We start from the raw sequence: 23,451 nt of genomic DNA, 5'->3' as shown, positions 1-23,451 counted from the left end.
ATCAATGGAGCAGTGATTGGAGACTCTTTAGTAAAACCCAGATCTGTCAAGCAGCCTAACTGCACAGCTTGTTCAGAGTTCAAGTGACCTAGGTTTAATCTTGACCTCTGAAATTGCACATTCCCCCTGTGAATTACCTCTGGGAGCTTCACTTTCCTTCAACAATCCCAAAGGTGAGATGTTTTGCCATCGTAAATTGCCTTTGTATGTACTGTAGGTCCAGGGATGTTACTCATCCTGATAAAGTGGCGTAATATTTTCAAACACTGTTTGTACTCTATTTTTCAGTGTCTGGTTCTATTCAAAGCAGTCTAGTTTTCAGCATGTAGGTCTACAGTCATTCAACGATTTAAAGCTCAGATGATGTAACTGATTTTGATGGCCGATCAGTAAGTAGCGGGTGAGCGTGCAGGCTGATAAAAGTGGTTTGAATACCATTACATTTTGAAAATTAATTTGCACTGAGAAAACTCCAGGGTTTCTCTAGTCAGAAAGCATTTTTGCAGTCTGAAGTAGCAATTAACAGAAAATTTACTAACTATAGTCTGTCCTCTCAAGAACTCAGTTGATAACTAGTGGTGGTTTTAATGCCTACGGGTGGACCATGGCTTCAGATCCCATTCCACTTGAGACCCTGCAGAGAACACAGTTAAAAGATGCACAAGCCGCAGGCTGTGTCACTTCTAGTCATTTTTAGACTTCACAGATCATCTTTTAACAGTGTCCATTAGAGTCCAGCCTTTGTGCTTTGATGCAGACACATCGAAGCATATTTTGAGTGATACATAAAGAATAAAAGGAAGTTACTCTGGCTGATTTGTTAAAAAAGATGAAGTGAAATTCGTGGTAGTGCAGGCTGAGTTACGGCAAATAGATTTTGAAGATCATGTAAAGGAAAAACATTTGTGATGTAAATCAGGATGCACTTGCACTGTGCATCTCCCGCATAGTAGGGTTTGAAAAGAAAATCTGAATTGAATTGACTTCATTTCTTACATCCTTCAAATACATGAGGAGTAAAAATCTTTACGTTACATCTCCATCCAAATGTGCAATAAATAGTATGTACAACAGGATATTCAATATAATATAGAAATATAAATGTATTCAGCATGAATTCATCAGTCTGATGGCCTAGTGGAGGAAGCTGTCCCAGAGCCTGTTGGTCCTGGATTTTATGCTGCGGTACCGTTTCTCAGATGGTAGCAGCTGGAACAGTTTGTTGTTGGGGTGACTCAGGTCCCCAATGATCCTTCAGACCCTTTTTACACACCTCTCTTTGTAAATCCCCCGAATAGTGGGAAGTTCACATCTACAGATGCGCTGGGCTGTCAGCACCACTCTCTGCAGAGTCCTGGGATTAAGAGAGGTTCAGTTCCTGTACCAGGCAGTGACGCAGCCAGTCAGGATGCTCTCAATTGTGCCCTTGAAGAAAGTTCTTAGAATTTGGGGGCCCATACCAAACTTCTTCAACCGTCTGAGGTGAAAGAGGCGCTGTTGTGCCTTTTTCACCACACAGCTAGTATATACAGACCATGTGAGATCCTCGGTTATGTCTATGCTGAGGACTTTAAAGCTGTTCACCCTCTCAGCCCCAGACCAACTGATGTCAATAGTGGTTAGCCTGTCTCCATTCCCCCTGTAGTCCACAACCAGCTCCTCAGTTTCTGTGACATTGAGGGAGAGGTTGTTCTCTTGACACCACTGTGTCAGGGTGATGACTTCCTCTCTGTAGGCTGCCTCATTATTGCCCAATCTGTGTAGTGTCTCCAGCAAATCTAATTAGCAGATTGGAGCTGTGGGTGGTGACACAGTCATGGGTGTACAGAGAGTGAAGGAGAGGGCTTCGGACACAGCCCTGAGGGGCGCCTCTGCTGTGGTTGGAGGCACGGAAGGGTGGGGAGGTGAAGCGGAGGTGCCTGTGGAAGCAAAGACAGTGAGATTCCAAAATGGCTGCACAGCATGAATTCAGCCTTGCTGTCAGATGGTTAGTCAGGAAGCTGGTTTGCTATGTAGCAGGCCCTACCGTCTCAGTAGACATGAAAACCAGAGACAGGTCGGACAGTCTGGCCTGTCGCCCTGAGAAAGTCAAAAAAAAACTGTGAACGTGAAAACACGAAACATTCTGCACATGCTGGAAATCTAGAGCACTGCACATAAAATGCCAGGGGAACTCAGCAGGTCAGGCAGCATCTGTGGAAATGAATAAACACTGAGATCCTTCTTCAGAACTAATGTGAAGTCAGTTTTGGAAATCCCAGTTTTATTGCTAAGCACAATCATCAAGTTCTTGAGATGACGTACGCTTTCCTCGTTTAGTGCTCAGAATGGCAATTGGCTTTGCTGATAGTTTTTATCTTTATACTCCACAGAGCCATTCTTCAAGGCCTCGCCTGCAACACCCACATCTGCGATGTGCACTTGGACCTTAGTAACTGTGAGGTAATGGGCAGGAACGCGATGCGTCACTCCCTAGAGGGCACCTACGCGACATTTTGTGTGTTAAAGAAAAACAAAATAATGGCGCTTTTCTATATTTTGACACTTAAGATTTTTCCAACACATTCATTACTTGTCCTGGGTTCATAACTTTTGTTTCAAAACATCAAGGTCAAAAAGAAAGTCATGTGCATGAAAGCAGCAACTCTAAATTGGTAATGTTGTTAAATCTGAAGGAAGTAGAAGAATATAGAAGCCAGCTTTCCAAAAAAACAAGAGAAGAACTTGAATTTCTGCATTATTAATGATCAGCAAAAGCAAATTGAAAAAGTGCTCAGCTATGAAATAACAGAAGTGCAGTTTCATCAACATAGGCAGCCTCCTATTTATAGTAAAGCAAAATAATTTAACGTCATTTTCTCCTGTGCAACCTGCCACCATATTACAGTAGGCCTCTGAGCTTGGTAAATAATGCTTGTAGAGTTCCCTGTTGTGCAAGTTCCTTGCATCAAGATATGCTATTACTCAAATAAGACAGCCCTGTTTACTTGCTGGGGGCACCCAAGGGTGAAAATACAGAATGTGAGTCATTATTGTCCTCAGCCTCCTTCTCATCCACTTCTCTGGGCTGGCTGCTATCTGAGTGGTTAGATACATCCGGCTGGAGCTGGATGTCAGATTGGCGAGTGGCTAAGATTGTTTTCCTTGGAGCAGAGGATGGAGGGGGGTGACTTTGATGGAGGTACTATGTATAAAATTATGACAGTGATTGATAAGGTAGAATGTAAAAATAATTGGAGAAGAAAATGCTGGCAGACCGAAAGGGTCCAGTGGAGGTTTGCAAGAACTATTCTGGGGGATGAAAGGGTTAACAAATGAAAGGTATCAAAGATTATGGGGAGAAGGTGGAAGAATAAGCAGAGGGGGGATAATAAGTCATTCATGTTTGAATGGCGGAGCAGAGTTGGGCTAAGTGGCCCAATTCTGCTTCTCCGTCTGGCAGTCTAAACGTGTACGTGGGTGACATAGGGATGATGGGCTGAAGGGCCTACTTTCTGCGGTGTACAACCCAGTAATTCCTCGTGCTCAGCCCTCAGGAGCTTTCAGTGCACAGATTTATGTGTGACCATTGAAAAGGAATCATCTATAAGTTTGTTTCACTCAATGCGATTAAATAATGTCTAACACGAACACCAGAAAACCTGCAGATGCTGAAAATCCAAGCAACACACATAAAATGCTGGAGGAACTCAGCAGGCCAGGCAGCATCTATGGAAAAGAGTATAGTTGATGTGTCAGGCAGAGACCCTTCACTGGATAATGCCTAACTATTGCTGTCACCTTTAACCAGCCTGGGTGGGTCTTTGGCTTTCAACACTTCAGGCACAAACCACGAAAGGAAGTGCAGCCCAGAATGCCTATTAAAGCAAACCTCTTCTCTTTGTTGTCTTGTTCAGCTGAGATCAGCAGGTGCTCAGGTGATCCAGGATCATATTATTGACGCCAGTGCTATCAGCAGTCTAGATTTATCAGACAACGGTAGGTGACTTCCTGCAGAAAAAATTTGACCGACTCAGAGCAAGTTGATGGTGTTCACTTCATGTTTCTTCTCCTTCGCAGGGTTTGACTCTGACATGGTAACATTGGTCTTATCTATTGGGAGAAGCAAATCCATCCGACACGTAGCACTTGGGAAAAATTTCAGTATAAAATCAAAGTAAATATAGGATTTGTCACATGCTGACGTTTTTCTAAAAAGAACACTTACTGCTCGTATTTTAGATGGACTTGAATTAACTGCATATGTTTGGATTAATATTTTCAGAGCTTTGGCAGACGTTCTTCACAGGATTGTTCAGCTTATCCAGGATGAAGAATGTGTAAGTGTATCGCCTTCAGCTATTTTATCCGATCATAAAAGCAAATCAAATTAAAACATTTCGAATCAAGGCACTCTGGTGGGGGAAAAATTGATGACAAAGTTAGCTGATCCTTTATCACTACTGGAAGTTTGAAACTTCGGTAAAAAGCAAGTACAGGTGGTCTCCAAGTTTAGGCAAGGGTTCTGTTTCTCAGAGATGTCTGTAAGGCAATTAACTTTGTAAGTTAGAAACATACATTTTCTCTTGTAATCCATATCATTTACTTGCCATTGTTTCACGCCAACACCACCCTGATTAAATTAAAGGAATATGTAATATGAACAGTTTTAATGAAGCATTTTAATAACAACATGAAAGGAACATATTTGTATGTCAATAAGACAGGCGGCTATAACACGGGAATGGCCTATCTCTATAAAAGATGGCCGATAGGAAGAGTGCAGAGACAAAAGGGAGCAAATTTTTTTATAGCAAAAACATAAAAGGGAAACAGATATTACTTTCAGTGTTTCAACTAGTTTTCAAGCTGTTAAATGCTTTCCTATTTACTGGATTTAAATTGCTTAACGTTACAAAAAGGAGAAGTACTCTGGTATATTTTCAGGATCCTTTATGAAAGCTTCTAGTTGCATATTCACAATATCTCCCAGCAACGAAATTGCTTGGAGGAGGGGGAGGCATGGGAATTGGGGAACCCCAAATGGCATTCTGCTTCGTCAATTCACATATGGCTTCAGGTTTTCTTTTAGATTCTGAAAGCTTGGGGATCAATTTTAAGAGCAGTTTAGTGAAGACAATAGCATGAGTTGACTTGGCTGGTACAGAGATGCAGAGCGCTCGGTGTCCTCATTTACAAGTGCTTAGAGGCGCAGGGCAGGGGTTGCTTCTCAGAAACTCCGGAGAGAGTGAGCGCTCAATCCCTGCCAGCAGGACTCCATGGGCAGCAGGCTCTTAAAAGTTTGAGATCAGCACAGTAGCATAATGATTAGCGCAACGCCTTCAGTTCAGTTCCTGGTGCTGTCTGTAAGGAACTTGGACATTCTTCCCACACGGGTTTCCTCTGGGTGCTCTCATTCCAAAGATGTGCGGGGTAGGATGAGTCAGTTCTGGGTGTGCGCCTGAAACATGGCTGCCAATGTAGCGCACCCTCAGAGTGTGTTGGCTGTTGATGCATTTCAACGGATTTGTAACAAAGAAAGCCTGGTCCCTTTCCCTAGTTGTCACAGTGCAGCACAGATCAAAGCCTTCGATTCAGCCATTTGTTTCCCCTTTTAGCTGTTAATTACATAAATGGGCAAGAAAGCAAAGAAGTAACAAGGGCAAAAGTGTGGTCAAAGTGCATTTTATAAGGAAATAATTTTAGAAAGTTTTTCTTTTCTTTTCAGCCTCTCCAGTCACTGTCGGTTGCAGATTCACGATTAAAATCTGGAGCAAATGTTCTCATTAATGCTCTGGGCAGCAACACCTGCCTGAAAAAGGTTGATATCAGTGGAAATGCCATGGGAGACATTGGAGCGAAGATGCTGGCCAAAGCTTTGCAGATTAATACAACTCTTGAGTATGTGTGATTATACATGCAATATGAATTAGCCCTCTGTCACCGAGAGTTTATGTCACATGGACTGTGAGCAAAGTTGGGCAGAAAATAGTTCTACACTTTACAGGTCATCCCAGATTAGGACACTGTTCTGTTCCTGAGAACTGCCTGTAACGCGAACAAGGTGGTGTGTGGGAGAGGATTATGGAAATAGCCGTGACAGGAGAGTGAGCAGGTGCCAGCACGCCTCACAGAATGACTGAATCAACCTGCTCTGTGCTCCCAGTCCTGCTCAGCTCAGCTGTGATGCTGAAGGAGCGTGTGGGGTGGGGGGGTTGCTCTTTCCCCACCCTGCAGGAAATGCCTGCAATCCCGCAGCAGTGGATGATTCCAGCTTGTTTCCCGGAAACGCTTGTTCGTGTACATAGATTCTCCATAAGTCGGGCAATCATAAACTCGGGAGGACTGGATTGTGTTACAACAGTGTAAAACTACTTGAATCTTCACAGTGCTGACGCAGCAAGTAACATGATTCCAATAAAATGCCCCACTTTTATGATGAACATACAGAGTCAAGTACAACTTCTCCAGAGACCATGACTGGTACTGCTTCAGAATGCAGTTAATGATGCTTATTTTATAGAACGTGTAATGCTGATTACCAGTGCTGAAATATGAAAATTGTACAGAACCAACAGGAAAGGTGTATTCAAAATGTCAAAAGTACATTGGTTAAGTAATTTCCCAGTAACTAAAATTGATCCTCCTTATTAACTTTACAATTATCAACACAATTACTACTACATACTTAGAAAAAGATGACGTTCTTTTCAATTGTTCATCTCTGGAGTGCAGACCTAAATGACAGATCCAGCCTGTATTATCTACCCTTAATTTAGCTTGTACTGAGTCAGTGGTTGTTTAAATCAAATTATGGACCAGTCATTGTGGAATTTAGACTCATCCAGATTAATAATCCAGGTCTGAAGATTCTTGTTCTGTGATTTCATCATTTTTGTGATGGGACAAGTGAAGTTATCCCCCACTGGTTCAAGAACCTGGTGGTTGTAGGGTAATAACTGTTTCTCGCCCTGGTGGTGTGAGTCCTGAGGTTCCTGTACATTCTTTCTGATGGCAGCCACGAGAAGAGAGTATGACCAGGATGGTGAGGGCCCCTGATGATGGATATTGCTTTACTGCGACATCACTCTGTGTCGATATGTTAAATGGTAGGAACAGCTTTATCCGTGATGGACTGGGCCATATCTACTACTTTTTGTAGGATTTTCCATTCAAGAGCATTGGTTTTTCTGTAACAGGCTGTGTTGCAACCAGTCAATATACTCTCCACCACACATCTATAGAGGTTTGTCAAGTATTTGATGTCATGCCGAATCTTCACAAACTTCTAAGGAAGGAGAGATGTTGTCGTGCTTTCTTCCTAATCGCACTTGCACGCTGGGCCCAGGATAGGTCCTCTAAAATGATATCAGCAAGGAATTCAAAGTTGCTGACTCTCTCCATCTTTGATCGCCTGATAGCTGATGGACCTTCGGTTTCCTCCTCCTGTAGTCAATAATCTGCTCCTTGGTCTAGTTGACATTGAGTGAGAGGTTGTTGTTGTGGCACCGCTCAGCCAGATTTTCAACCTCCCTCCTATATGCTGATTTGTTACCACCTTTGATTCGGCCACAGCAGTGATGTTTTCAGAAAGCTTAAATATGACATTGGAGCTGTTCTTAGCCACACAGTCATAAGTGTAAAGTGAGTAGAGCAGGGGGCTAAGCACACAGCCTTGTGCTGATGGGGATTGTGAGGGAAATGTTGTTGCTAATCTGAACTGATTGGGGTTTGCAAATGAGGAAACTGAGGATCCAGTTGCGTAAGTTGTCCAGGGTGTACATTTACTCTGTCTTCATTGCCCTTACTTTCACCCCTTACGCATTTCCTCGTGTTAGCTTCCTGAAATCCTGATATTTTCACTTCCTATTTTCATTCTAATTAAAGCCCTTAAACAGCACTCATAACAGGGCTTGGGTTTTGACACTAATGTCAACTTTGTTTTGTAACATTTCCATCTCTGAGTCGGTATGAGTTGTAAATGCAGAAAAAGCTGGAAATACTCATCAGTCAGCAGTACTTGTGGAAGGAGAAACAAGGCTAACATTTCAGGTTGACGACATTTCATCTTAAATATTTGATTTATTTAGAGATGCATTGCAGAATAGGCCGTTCTGACCCTTTGAGCTGCACTGCACTGTAACCCTCAAGAACCCAGAGTTTAACCCTAACCTAATCACGGGACAATTTACAATAACCAATCAACCTATTCACTGGTACGTGTTTGGACCGTGGGAGGAAACCGGATCATCCAGAGTAAACTCCATGGGGAGAAAATACAAGCTCCTTACAGAGGACGCCAGATTGAACTCCAAATTCCAAAGTCCAGAGCTGTGATAACATTGCGCTGACCACTACCTTACCAAGGCATCCAAATGGAACTTCTGGTTCTATTTTTCTTAGTTTGGGGCAAATGTGCTCAGGATTGATCAGACTAAGTTGAGAACAAATGAAAATTGTTATTTGGAGACGTTCCAATTCCAGGAATTCACGCACTCAAAGCATCTGATTTTCATCTATTAATGTTAGCAAGTGGACATCAGGGGTTGTGTTAGAGACCCATTGTGCAGGAGCATCTGCTCAGAGAAGTAGTCTTTTATCAACATCCAATTCTATCGATGGTGTTTGTATCAATGATTATCAAAGAAAAAAGAGAGGGTGGAGATTGTGTTTTGTTTTTGTGTGATATTCTGAAATCGGGGGTTATTATTTAACAGTAAAGGGTTGCCAATACTTTTCTGAGGTTGTGTGTCAACAAAACCCTCTTCCTCAAAAAAAAGCTGTAGCTACAGGCTTTGTGTATTTTTAAGACAGAAAGTTGGTAAGCAAGAGGGTGAAAGGTTATCACAGGGAAGCAGGGATTACAATCAGTTCAGCATGATGTTGACGGGGCAAGTTGTGACTCCTTCACATAATTTATGTGTTTGTATGGCATCTTTCACATGGTGGCCCAAAGCACATTTCAGCAAATCCGTTCTGAGGTGTTACTGCTGTTTGGTTTAGGGGCAGCAAGCTCTCGTAAGCAGTGCTGCGTGACCTATTTTTAGTAATGCTGAGGGACAGAGTGTGGCTATGTGGAGATAAGCTCCTCTTTGAACTGGTGGCTTCTCACCTCTTGCATCTGGCTGAGAGAAAGTTCTAAGTGACTCCCAGCACTACAGTGTTTAATACTCACCGGGAGCTCAGTGAAGCAGTGACCCAGACAAGAGTGCAGTCAACTGAGCCAAAACTAACTTGATCCAAATTTCACCACTTGAGGTGCCTTCTATTGGTATAAAGAGTACTTTTTTGTCTATGTTAGTTTCACAGATGAAAGTAAAATTGGGCTATAGCTGTCGTTGCTTACAATGAAAATTCTTGGCGTCCCCACTCAGTAGTTTACAGAACACATAAGGTGTGGTTCCAGTGCGGTGGACATGAACACACTTAGTTTGGTTAAATGACCTTCTGGGGCACTTCCTGTCCATGAATATGTTAGATTTCAAGAAGGTTCTAAGGGGGAATGTAAATTCTAAAAATGTTATCTTGATTTACTTGCAGGCAGTGAGGGTGTCTAAGACTAGGAAGCATAGGTTTAAGGTGAGAGGGGTCTGAGGGGGAAATTTTAACACAGATGGCAATGACAGTTTGGATTGTGCAGCCTGTAAAAATGGTGGGGGCAGATGTTCTCACAACATTTAAAGAGAGTACTTGAGGCACTAAAGGGTAGAAGGCTATGGACCTAATGTGAGTAAATGCGATTAGTGTTGATATGTTCAAATGGTGTCATGGGTATAGTGGAACCAAGGAGATGTGTTTGTGCCATATGAAACTATGACTGTTTTGTTAAACTTTGATGCAATAATGTGTATGTCGTTGTAAAATGAGTGATGATACAAAAAGATATTTTATAAGCAATTATCATGTGGTATAGTGTAAATAATGTCTATCTGTGACACAGTTGACAATTTTCCATCACATTTGTGATGTAAAAGTTGCTTGCGGATGTAGAACAGTTAATGACAATTATGATTTTGTAATGACAGAACTGTGATCTGGGACAGGAATAATACAACAGCAGTGGGATTCCTGGATGTTGCAAGGGCTCTAGAGAGGTAATTGTGATATAATATACAGCTAATATTGACTTCCTGTGAAATGTAACTCTGTAATAAAAGTCTGCAGTTTTATTTTTGTGTGTTAAAGATTCACATTAAGCCCAATCCAATATACCAGAACCCGCACTTTTGAAGGAATTTACCACCCTCGGCCCTTCGAACTGAGTCACATGCTGTTGTGCAAAGAACTTCAGGACTTGTGCTCAACCTTGCATGCATACCAGAACTTACTGAGTGACAGATAATGCTGGACACACCCCCTCTGCTGTTTTACTCATTCAGTCTGGCTGGAATTCTCCAACAGTGCACTGGGCAATTGCCCCGCATGTCCTGCACCAGCAGACTTGACAATTGACTTACTGCCGATTCCGAGACACTGCTTTTACTGGGGGTTCCAGGTCTCCAATTTGGGAATTAAAGGGAAGTTAAGTATTTTTTTTTAATGTCTTCTGACTGCTATTTCATTTCTAAACCACTTTTTAAAATTGTGCATTTTAATAATGGTTAAATACTTGTAGATATCTGAGGCATGTAAAACTCATAAAATCTATTAAAATTTTGACAAGGCAAAACTCCGCAGCATGCCAGGGTTAGTCGTGACTGAGTCTGGATGCCTGGCCCAAGGCTGTGAGATTTTCCTTCTGCACTCACCTTAGGTAATTTGGGCAGCATTAACCATCCCATTGTAGCATTCAACATAAAAATGTGAGGAATAAGAGTAGAATAGGCCATTGGCTCTCTCAAGACTCATCCACCTTTCAACAAGATCTTGTCTGTGGTAAGGAAATTTAAGTATGAAAGCGGCTGCATCTTTCGTACCATTATTCTGCCCAATTCCCACGATCTTTGATTCCTCTACTTTCTAGAAATCTATCAACCTCTGTTTTGAAAGCAATCAATGAGAGTCTGGGGTATAGAAAAGCATTGGATTTAGTCATAAATACTAAACCAAGTAAAATTTTTAAAAAAGGATTCATTAAAAACTAGCGTAAGAAAATTCTGAGCTCTTGCATCCAGTAAGTGTTGATATTGCTACCCTAAGTACCAGCGGTGTAACAGGCATTTGATGATGACAATGAAAAATGTTGATAAAAGAAACAAGACCAAAAATTATAGTTCCAGTTTCTGAAATAACTTTGTCCTTGTTCATTCTTTCACTATTTTAGTTATTATTTTGTGATTTTTAATGCAGATCAATCAGTCATATGTGTAATAATTGTGGTTGTTTTTAGGAATTATACTCTGAGGTCAATGCCTTTGCCGATGAGTGATGTATCCCAGGCTTGTCGTAACAACGCAGAGAGAACCGAGGAGGCTCTGCAGAAGGTAAGGATCATTGCTGAATATGTTCCACACAGCACTGCAGAAAGGAATTGTTAAAGCAATGAGCGTGCACACTGGCTTGGAAGTGTACAAGGCTTTAATAGCCAATTCTTCATTTCCAGGTGCAATCTTACCTCCTTCGAAACAATCAGATGAAGAAAGTTTCTCCAGAGCAGGCTTTTCGACTACAGGAAAGAATTGTAACAAGTTCCACACAACAAGTAAGAAGATCTTTCAATCCTAATGGGGAAAAACCTGCATTTATCGTTACTTTTGACAATGGTTAGCAGTAAGCAGGTTTGGAGAAAGCTACTGAGTTGTTTTCCTTTGCAAAACTAATAGAAAAATCTTAATACTAGGGATAATTTTAACATTGCATTGTCAAACTATATCTATGGGATCAAAGGTAAAATTGCAAAACTTATGGTAAAGTGAAGTTAAAACTGAACACACACAAAATGCTGGTGGAACACAGCAGGCCAGGCAGCATCTATAGGGAGAAGTGCTGACGACATTTCGGGCCAAGACCCTTCGTCAGGACTGAAACTGAATTCGTGCATTTATTTTTCTTAAATTTATATTAATGCTAATAATTTAATAATTGAGTTCCTGAATATGAAGATTCTTTTACATTTAGATTTCATTAGGGGTTAGAGAACAGCTACATAGAACCTGCAACTACATTGTGAAGAATGTAAAGTTGAATGGGAAATGTTGGCATAAAAAGTTACAGTAATAAGTACTGACCAATAGCAGCAAGTAAGGACATAGAAGGTAATATCTATTGTCAAGCAATGCATCAAATCCAAAATAACCTGCTTTCTTGTTTTTACAGATGGTGGACGGTATGTGTGAAAAGGTGCAAGAATATTTGCACATTATTAATAATGGTTCTGAAAAAGAAAAGCAAGAAGATATAATATTTGCTGAAGAAATCATTAAGGATGCCAAGACATTAACCACAGTGAGTCCCTGGAAAGACTGATGTCTTTTCAAATTATTAGATACCTGCAAGTATATTTTACTGCACCATTGTGCTGAAATGAAGACCCATTGGAGTATACATTGACATGGTTTAAGTAATAATCTTTGCAAAGTATACTGGGTAGTGTGTTTGAATTATCATGATTACCAATATTTGGAGAAGAACACATCTTGAATTTTAAAAAATGCTTGAAACATTTTTCATTGTATTATGATTTTTTGCTAATCATAATAAGCATCTTATTGATCAAAACTAGATTCAAAGTTCAAAGCAAATTTATTATCAAAGATGATCAAAATTAATCTCAATGTTACTGTTGAGATTAATTTTCTTGGAGGCGTTTACAGGAAAAAGAAATACAATAAAAATTTACAAAAACCTATACATAAATAGACAAGGATTGACAAACAACCAAAGTGCAAAAGAAGACAAACTTTGCAAGTTTAAAACAATAACAGTAAGACATGAGTTGTAAAGAATCCTTGAAAGTGAGTCTGCAGGTCATAGAATCTGTTCAGAGTAGTGGTTGAAGTTCACGCCGGTTCAGGAGCGTGATGGTAGCAGGGTAATAACTGTTCCTAAACCTGGTGGTGTAGGACAAGGCTTCTGTACCTCCTGTCCAATGGTAGCAGCAGGAAGAGGTCATGGCCAGCACAGAGGGGAGTCTTTGATGACCAACGCTGTTTCTTGTGACAGCGCACCATGTGGTACTCAGTTGTGGGGAGATCTTTGTCTGTGATGGACTGGGATCTATCCACCACTCTATGTAGCCTTTTCCATTCCTGTGCATTGTTCTTTTCTCACACTAGGCCATGACACAACTGGCTAGGAATCTCCCCACTGTGCAACTATAGAAGTTTGTCAAAGTTTTTTCGTGACATGCCGTATCTATGCACATTTCTAAAAAAGTAGAGGTGCTGTTGTGCCTTCATTGTGATAACAGTTAAAGTATTTGCTGATCCTGGTTTGTGAAACGAGTTCATTTCAAAGATGACTATTTAGTCAACCTGTTGGGACAGTAGGAAGGTAGTCTTCTGGCATTCAAAACACAATGGACCAGGTGACTGGAATATAAGTGATGTGTTTTCATCCTTTTCCATCTGCATGTCCTAACTAATGAACAAATTGAAAAGAAACCAGGTCCTTGCCTTTAATTGTGGTCTTAAAGTTCAATCCTGTTGCTGGAACTTGCTACTCCTGTGAACATTATCACTCCATACCTCAACATCCCTGTCACTCCATACCTCAACATCCCTATCACTCCATACCTCAACATCCCTCTCTCCATACCTCAACATCCCTATCTCTCCATACCTCAACATCCCTAACTCTCCATACCTCAACATCCCTATCACTCCATACCTCAACATCCCTCTCTCCATACCTCAACATCCCTATCTCTCCATACCTCAACACCCCTATCTCTCCATACCTCAACATCCCTAACTCTCCATACCTCAACATCCCTATCACTCCATACCTCAACATCCCTCTCTCCATACCTCAACATCCCTATCTCTCCATACCTCAACACCCCTATCTCTCCATACCTCAACATCCCTATCACTCCATACCTCAACATCCCTCTCTCCATACCTCAACATCCCTATCTCTCCATACCTCAACACCCCATCTCTCCATACCTCAACATCCCTATCACTCCATACCTCAACACCCCTATCTCTCCATACCTCAACATCCCTATCACTCCATACCTCAACACCCCTATCTCTCCATACCTCAACATCCCTAACTCTCCATACCTCAACATCCCTATCACTCCATACCTCAACATCCCTCTCTCCATACCTCAACATCCCTATCTCTCCATACCTCAACACCCCTATCTCTCCATACCTCAACATCCCTATCACTCCATACCTCAACATCCCTCTCTCCATACCTCAACATCCCTATCTCTCCATACCTCAACACCCCTATCTCTCCATACCTCAACATCCCTATCAATCCATACCTCAACATCCCTCTCTCCATACCTCAACATCCCTATCACTCCATACCTCAACACCCCTATCTCTCCATACCTCAACATCCCTATCACTCCATACCTCAACACCCCTATCTCTCCATACCTCAACATCCCTAACTCTCCATACCTCAACATCCCTATCACTCCATACCTCAACATCCCTCTCTCCATACCTCAACATCCCTATCTCTCCATACCTCAACACCCCTATCTCTCCATACCTCAACATCCCTATCTCTCCATACCTCAACACCCCTATCTCTCCATACCTCAACATCCCTATCACTCCATACCTCAACATCCCTCTCTCCATACCTCAACATCCCTATCACTCCATACCTCAACATCCCTCTCTCCATACCTCAACATCCCTATCTCTCCATACCTCAACATCCCTATCTCTCCATACCTCAACATCCCTATCACTCCATACCTCAACATCCCTCTCTCCATACCTCAACATCCCTATCTCTCCATACCTCAACACCCCTATCTCTCCATACCTCAACATCCCTAACTCTCCATACCTCAACATCCCTATCACTCCATACCTCAACATCCCTCTCTCCATACCTCAACATCCCTATCTCTCCATACCTCAACACCCCTATCTCCATACCTCAACATCCCTATCTCTCCATACCTCAACACCCCTATCTCTCCATACCTCAACATCCCTATCACTCCATACCTCAACACCCCTCTCTCCATACCTCAACATCCCTATCTCTCCATACCTCAACACCCCTATCTCTCCATACCTCAACATCCCTATCACTCCATACCTCAACATCCCTCTCTCCATACCTCAACATCCCTATCACTCCATACCTCAACACCCCTATCTCTCCATACCTCAACATCCCTATCACTCCATACCTCAACACCCCTATCTCTCCATACCTCAACATCCCTAACTCTCCATACCTCAACATCCCTATCACTCCATACCTCAACATCCCTCTCTCCATACCTCAACATCCCTATCTCTCCATACCTCAACACCCCTATCTCTCCATACCTCAACATCCCTATCACTCCATACCTCAACATCCCTCTCTCCATACCTCAACATCCCTATCTCTCCATACCTCAACACCCCTATCTCTCCATACCTCAACATCCCTATCACTCCATACCTCAACATCCCTCTCTCCATACCTCAACATCCCTATCACTCCATACCTCAACATCCCTCTCTCCATACCTCAACATCCCTATCTCTCCATACCTCAACATCCCTATCTCTCCATACCTCAACATCCCTATCACTCCATACCTCAACATCCCTCTCTCCATACCTCAACATCCCTATCTCTCCATACCTCAACACCCCTATCTCTCCATACCTCAACATCCCTAACTCTCCATACCTCAACATCCCTATCACTCCATACCTCAACATCCCTCTCTCCATACCTCAACATCCCTATCTCTCCATACCTCAACACCCCTATCTCCATACCTCAACATCCCTATCTCTCCATACCTCAACACCCCTATCTCTCCATACCTCAACACCCCTATCACTCCATACCTCAACATCCCTCTCTCCATACCTCAACATCCCTATCTCTCCATACCTCAACACCCCTATCTCTCCATACCTCAACATCCCTATCACTCCATACCTCAACATCCCTATCACTCCATACCTCAACATCCCTATCTCTCCATACCTCAACACCCCTATCACTCCATACCTCAACATCCCTAACTCTCTGAGCCAAATTGATGAAATGAGAGATTGAGTAGTTAAGTGAGACCTTAAAAGTTAAGCTTTAAATTTGTTCTTAATGATTACTGTTGCAAGCATTTTTATTTATCACCTTGAATTTCTCTTTGTTTCTCTCTTTCCATTTCATACTTGTGTTCCAGCTTTTACCAGCCTTGTATCAAATGGGTAACACACCACCATTCATAAAGACAGTACAGGGAAAGCTGGAATCAGCTGCTGAGGAAGTCTCAAAAGCTGTAACTGAGGAAATCGAGGTAAGAAATATTTATACATCCTCTGCACACATGCAGATCCAAACAGAAACCTTGACGTACAGAATGCTGAGAATGGCTGATATCAAGATATGTACCTCCTTATTCTTCCAATTCTATGATGTTAGAGAATATGAGAAACATACCAATAGGTGCCCGGCCCATCCCTCCTCTCATTTTACTGTTTCATTCCTGTAATCCTAGGTTTTCCTTTCAATCTTTCAGATATTTCAGCTCTGCTACTGCAGATTTCTTCTAGGGCTTCCATATGCTGGTTGACAGGGCTCCCAAGTCAGAAAGAAAACTTGGACAACAGATGGAGCTCATGTTTCAAAGTATCAGCACACCAATGCCAGTAAACAATGAACCAGCTAGAGATTCTCGAAGCCAGGAGTATAATGTATGTGCTTGTTTCCCTATAGCAAAGGATCTAAAAACCCAACAGTATTTCTGAAAATACGGGGAGTTGCCTTAAAACTGGATCATTTGTTTCTAATCTGTGTAGTTATCTCAAGTGTAGAAGTTAGAAAATGGAACAGAAGGTGGCCATTTGGCTTCTCTCAGCTGCTTAACAATTCAATAAAGTTCATTGCTGAGCCTTTATCTCAGCTCTGCTTTCCAACACGAACATCATATCCCCTAATATCCAAAAATCTACCAACCCCTATCTTAACTGTGCTCAACAACTAAAGCAACAAGTCCTGCACCAGACTCACTAGTACTGATGTTTCAAAGGTACGTTTAATGTCAGAGAAATGTATACAATATATATCCTGAAATTCGTTATATTCGCAAACATCCACAAAAACAGGGGAGTGCCCCAAACAATGAATGACAGTTGAATGTTAGAACTCCAAAGCCCCCTCAGCTGCCCCCTCCCACACACAAGCAGCAGCAAAGCAACGAACCCCCTTCCTCCACCAGCAAAGAGACTTGAGAACCAAAGAAATCTTGTGTGACTGAAGGGACTACAAACATAGGAGTAAGGCTGTGGAAGAATTTGAAAACAAGAATCAGAATTGTACAGAAGAGGCTTGTATTTGCAAATTAGTTGAATGTAGAATGCCAACACCTTTCTTGAATGAGGTTTCATGACTCCAGTAAGATGTTACATCTGGGATGACACAATGGTGCTGCTGGTATAGCTGCACAGTTGCAGCAACCAGGGGTTCAATCCTGTCTTTGCACATTCCGTCTGTGACCATGTGGAGTCCTCAGGTGTTCTGGTTTCTTTCTCTATCCCTACAGTGTTGGTAGATTAATTGACCATTATAAATTGCTCGTAGAGTGCAAGAGGGAGGATGGGAATGAGAGAGAATATAACGGGATTAATGTAGTGTGTGTGTAAATAGGTAGCTGATTGCCAGCATGTACCGTGTGAGCTGTATGACCTTTTTGACCATGTGACTGTATATAACTCTGAGCATATTAGCCTGCCACTTCTGGGCAGAATCAGAACTCTCTGACCATTGTAACACACACAAAATACTGGAAGAACTCAGAAGCCCAGGCAGCATCTGTGGAAAAGAGTAAACAGTTGACGTTTCACCATGAAGGGTCTCAGCTTGAAACGTCGACTGTACTTTTTTCCATGGATGCTGCCTGGCCTGCTGAGTTCCTCCAGCTTTTTGTGTTTGTTGCTGGGATTTCCAGCATCTGCAGATCTTCTCTTGTCTCAGACCGTTATAATCAGTTCTCCCTCTTAGTAAAGGTACCACATCCTCGGTAGTTTCTCCTTTAATATTTCTCTCCCATCTTGCATTTGGCTTCAAAGTTCAAAGTACGTTTATTATCAAAATATGCATAAATTATACAACCTTGAGATTCATCTCCTGACAGGCAGCCACAAAACAAGAAACCTGAAAGAACCCATTTTACAAAAAGACTGAAAATACCCAGTGTGCAGAGAAAGAGGGAGAAAAGAAATAAATCATGCAAACAATAAAAGCAAGCAATAGCATTCAGAACAAAAGTGAGTCCATAGACACGATGCCTGGAGCAGCCGGAGCAGGCCCATAGCCCCAGCCTCAGTGCAGCAAAAAACCGAGCAAATATCACAGAGCGGCAAGCAGACCCTCGCCACCGGTCCCAACACCCAGCCTTTTCAATCCATCTCTCCCGGCGTTTACGTTGTCCAAACACCCCATCGTTCCTCACTCTAAGACCTAGGGCCTGTTGTACTGGAATGCTCTGGGCCTGGACTACACTGCCACATGTTGGCTCGTACCCAATCTTTCCAAGTCAACCCGGCGCTTGCATTGATCAACCCTCGCTCTCAGTTTAGATGGATGAGCTCCAAAACGGGTCTCGACCTCTCTCCTCGGACATGCCTCGACCTCGCGCCAACTTTGCATCGCGCCTGCTTGCCGCGGCCCTCGAGTCAGCCTCACCTTCACTCATCTATTCATTGTTCGCAGTGATCATTTACTATAATTTTCCACAGAAGTGTTGCTAATGAAGTATTTAGTTCTATTTCTTCCTTTATGAACCGTCGGTAAGCTGTTGCCCGTATTCAGAAGCACCATTTTACGCTGGAGCTTTCTGTGTTTCACTGATTTTCTCTGTATTGAAAGCAAAGAATTGCCTTGGCACCTATTGTTGATGATGACAATTTCAGCCTGCCTGCCTAATTGCAGGAGACTTTATGAACTGTTTGATGTGAAGGAATTCCTTCATTAATAATAATAATTCTTACCCCTCCCTTCCCCTTCACCCCCATTGATTTGGGTCACATGTTAGACTAACTTTGAGAGTCTTTGCCTTCTGAATGCAATGGACTACAGGGCGGACTACTTAATTCTATTGAAAAGCCAACCAAAGCTGGTTTTAAGATTGGCCACGGGCAGTGGGGGTCTGATTGGGGCTGGAAAGCAGAGAATCTCCCCTCAGTAACAATTGTAGGAAGAGATTGTGACAAGGCTTGCAATGTTATACTGGATCTAATATTATTCCATTATCTCTTGTTCTGAGAAAAGATAATGGATAGGTTTGCAGCTGTGACAGCATTCTCACAATGTTTTGGTAAGAATGTTGTCAGATATTGTAGATTATGACTGGTATTTATAGAGACAAGAACTGATATTATTAAACTCAATGTGTATTTCTGCTAACTGATTCATCTGCCTTAAACTGACCTTGATTCCTTTGATCCTGCTCTGTAAACTGTACTACTCAGCAGTTTGCCTCAATGTGGGCAACTTTTTAATTTTGTGAAGTATCCTGATCTGGAAAGTTCAGTGAATGCAAACATAAAAGCCATCATTTATTAAAATCATTATATCAAAATGAAAACTATTCAAAATATTTTTCTCCATTTTCCTTAGACAATCATTCAGTCGCTGCTGAAATCCACCGGTATCCTCTGCCCCACTCTTCTACAGAAGGTCAACATGAAGGAACAGCTCATCAACACCGTATCTGACAAAATATTCAACCCCAAGAATTTTGCAAGGAGCATGATTATTGATCAAACAGGATTAGGGATCATGAACAAGCTCAGGTCTGCATATTCCTTTACCCAGGAATACAACATAAGGCTTTATTAACTAGATTTTGCTAAGGAAGAAAAATTGAAGGGACTTTCATAGAACTACCCCCAATGCCCATTTTTTTAAAAAAAACCATGAATTTAGCATGTCATTGCTCATTTTCTTTTTAAGTTTTGGAGATAAGCGTCATCTCTTTATCAACATCAGAAGATGAGAAAGCATTATGAGTAAGAGGATCTGGAATTGGCCATGTGACTTTCCTCTTTGGTAGTTATTAGTGAGTTCCCCTTAATTTTCTTTTTTCTTTTAATAACTAAATGTCTCTGAGCTTAGTTCTATTTGTCCTTGTTTAATGAGAATCAGGCTATAATCAATTCCAAGAGATAAGTTATACATGAGCATTACATCAGAAATTAAAGCAAAACTGTTGGTTGAGCTTTATGTTTTGGTAATGGATCATATTAACAGATTAACAAATTGAAGTGACAGAGTTGACGTGAAGGAAGTTCCTTCATTTATAATAATAATTCTTACCCCTCCCTTCCCCTTTGGGTCACATGTTAAACTAACGTTGAGAGTCTTTGCCTTCTGAATGCAATGGATGTTATTAACACAGGGCGAACTACTTCATTCTATTGAAAAGCAATCAACAGTAAATGCTGTAAAATTTGAAGTAAAAACAAAAAATCCCTGAAATGCTCAGTAGGTCAGGCAGGAGGGAAGGAGGGGGGGAGGAGGAGAAAGAAAGAAAGAAAGAAAGAAAGAACGAGAGAGAGAGAGAGAGAGAGAGAGAGAGAGAGAGAGAGAGAGAGAGAGAATGAGAATAAATATTTGATCAAGTGTGATTCAAATTCTGATGAAAGGCCATCAGCTTGAACTCTCTCTCTATAGATCTTGCCTTTTCTGTTAAATTTCACCAGCAATTTTCCAGGATGCCTTCCTGTTTAATTACAATTAGCCCAAAAAGGAGAATCGGGAGTAGAAATGTCAAACTGCATATTTTCAGAATTTTCTGCGAGTATTAAGATGATAACCAATAAATGGTCTTTGTTCCACGTTGTCACAGCGAAGTGAAGCTCCACGTCACTACTGCCTTGGTCAGTCAAATTGTGGACCATGTTCTGAAGGACCTCGCAATTGCTCAACAGAAGCTTGTGAGTGTTTGCTAATCAAGTAATTTATTAATTTATACTAATTACATAAGGTTCCGGAACTCTTTCTACTTGCCCCAAAATGCTCCATACTTGGATGTTCCCTTTTCTGTTAATCATGTTACTTCACTGGCGGCCAGGTATTATTCTGTGTATGATAATCTGTTTTACGAAGGGTTTTGACTCACTTTAGCTTTTTTTAATAGATTTATATGGTAGCAAACAGGGAAAATTACATCAGGAATCTATTTATAGCCATTGTAATTTGATTTTCCAATGTATAATGGGTGGCAGATATAAACAATAAAACGCCAGATAAACTCACACCTAAAAATTTTGCATAGCTTTTACTAGAAAGCATTAAACAACTCCAGTATACGTGGTACTGGCTTCAGCAGTGGAATCCAATGAACAATGGAAATCATAATTAATTGTTGGATCTAGAAACAATCGTGTGCTTATTAATAAATCATTCATCCTGTTATGTAATACCTCTTTAAGTCTGAATTTGTAATTAGAAGTATCTTTAATTTTGGACAATCCATTTACCCTTTCTAAATCTTCTCCATTTAGGCATGTTATGCAACAAAGCCACTATGTGAAACAGACGCAAATGTTTCAAGTGTAGAAACTTTGGAGGAAGAAGGCATCAGCAACAGAACTAATGTTTCATTGAATATCCCTGACGTCTTGGCTCCAATTGAGGTAGTACTTGTTAGAGCATTTTAGGGTGGATTTGAGAGTCTTGTCACATGGCGATGATCTGTGACAGTCAGATTGGGAAACAGTTTCACTTGAATACCAGCCACGCTGGGTAATGGATGGGCTCTACGTTTACAGACGTCTTAAGTCAATTTTGTCATTATTCAGAAAATACACAAAAATAACTCGGTATTGTAACCATTCCTCCATTGTTTTGTAACAAATGGCATGAAAAGCACATCAGGCTGTTTAGAAAAAAAATACAATTACTAAAAATGGAGGGAGAGACGGGGGAACTAGTTCTGCCATTTGTTGGTACAAATGTTTGTGTATACATCAGATCTTTGTTATTAGTAATATTATGGGATTTTTTAATGTATAAGTGTCCATAAATTGGGTATTCATAACCTGGGATGCTTGCATTGTGCTTTTCTTCCAAGACTCATCAAAGATTATGGGATCCTTATTGAGGTTGACTTACTAGACAAATATTCTTCATTGTAATAGTTTGCATAGAGTTTGGTTCATGAGCAATATTGCTTTCTTTTCATATATATAGAGTACGAAGGCCACAAGCCAGACTAGCATTTATTGACCATCTCTAATTGTCATTTAACTGAGTGACTTGTTAGATCATTTTTGTGTGGATTTGTGAATTTATTATAAGGCTATGATTTGCAGTCACAGATATGTCAATATTGAATTGAATTGAATTGTATTTCAGTTTATTGTCATTTAGGAACCACAACTGCAATGCAGTTGGAAAATGAAACAACGTTCTTCCAGAATGATATCACAAAAGCACACGACAAAACAGACTACACCAGAAAATCCACATAATGTTTGGCAATCCCCAAATCCAGAGTCTGGAGAGGCTGCTGCGTATTAATATCGTGCCACCATCTTAGTGCGTTCCCCGGAAAGGAGCTCCAAACCCACCAGACAAAACTAGAATACCCAGACACACCAAGTCAGGACACCAACTCTACCACCCAACAAACCAAAAACTAAAGCTACAAGACCTACACAAAACCACATAGTTATAGTTACAACAGTGCAGACAATACCATAATTGATAAATATGGGTAAGAACAAGTATCCTTCCCCGAAAAGAAAAGTGAATCCAATATTTTTATGACAATACAGAAGCCTGATGGTTGCCAATGCATCATTAGATATATTAATTGTCTGAATTCAAATTCCTCTTCCATCTATGTTGGAATCTGCACACGTTCTTCCAGATTGTTATTCCAGCTCTCAGGACTGCTCTTCCAGTAATATAGCCATGGCCCAGATCAAGCTTTCATCCCTGCTTTCAACTCAGTGGAGTTTCAGTCTTTCCTTCTGTAGGTTTCTCATTGTCAGCCTCGTGCGTGTCAGTCTGAATGATGAACATATTCAAACCTTTCCCTGCCTTGGACAAGCATCGCAGGATTGTCATTGTGTATACTACATGTCCTGTAATCAATCAGACACCATCAGTTAAACCCTAGGGTAACCCTATTCTCTCTTTGTATGCACACTGAAGTTTTTCTTGGATTTCAAATGTTGGGGCGATGAATATTTAAGAACATCGAACATCACAACATAGTAATGGTCCTTCTGCCCAATATGTTCTACTGACTTTATAATCGTCTTTAAAATCAACCTACCTATCACTCCTTCAGAGCTCTTCATTTTTCTGTCATCCATGTAAGAGTTTCTTCAACATCCCTAATGTATCTGCCTCTACCACCACCCCCAGTGC

General features: G+C 41.3%; 1 protein-coding gene across 2 annotated transcripts in view; it reads left to right on the top strand.

The window, feature by feature from the left end:
- carmil2 (capping protein regulator and myosin 1 linker 2) overlaps positions 1 to 23,451 on the top strand; it is a 151,205-nt gene that overhangs the window by 89,139 nt on the left and 38,615 nt on the right. For both annotated transcript variants that reach the window (XM_073069923.1, XM_073069924.1), the window contains 13 exons: positions 2,373 to 2,442; positions 3,897 to 3,978; positions 4,060 to 4,156; positions 4,265 to 4,319; positions 5,708 to 5,880; positions 10,005 to 10,073; positions 11,309 to 11,402; positions 11,522 to 11,620; positions 12,235 to 12,363; positions 16,253 to 16,366; positions 19,687 to 19,862; positions 20,918 to 21,005; positions 21,576 to 21,707. In XM_073069923.1, the coding sequence (XP_072926024.1) occupies positions 2,373 to 2,442; positions 3,897 to 3,978; positions 4,060 to 4,156; positions 4,265 to 4,319; positions 5,708 to 5,880; positions 10,005 to 10,073; positions 11,309 to 11,402; positions 11,522 to 11,620; positions 12,235 to 12,363; positions 16,253 to 16,366; positions 19,687 to 19,862; positions 20,918 to 21,005; positions 21,576 to 21,707 (1,378 nt within the window). The remainder of the gene's footprint in view (positions 1 to 2,372; positions 2,443 to 3,896; positions 3,979 to 4,059; positions 4,157 to 4,264; positions 4,320 to 5,707; positions 5,881 to 10,004; positions 10,074 to 11,308; positions 11,403 to 11,521; positions 11,621 to 12,234; positions 12,364 to 16,252; positions 16,367 to 19,686; positions 19,863 to 20,917; positions 21,006 to 21,575; positions 21,708 to 23,451) is intronic.

Source organism: Hemitrygon akajei, chromosome 17 (genome assembly GCF_048418815.1).
Source record: "Hemitrygon akajei chromosome 17, sHemAka1.3, whole genome shotgun sequence".
In the NCBI taxonomy this organism is placed as follows: domain Eukaryota; kingdom Metazoa; phylum Chordata; class Chondrichthyes; order Myliobatiformes; family Dasyatidae; genus Hemitrygon; species Hemitrygon akajei.
This window is presented reverse-complemented; position numbering and strand designations above follow the sequence as displayed.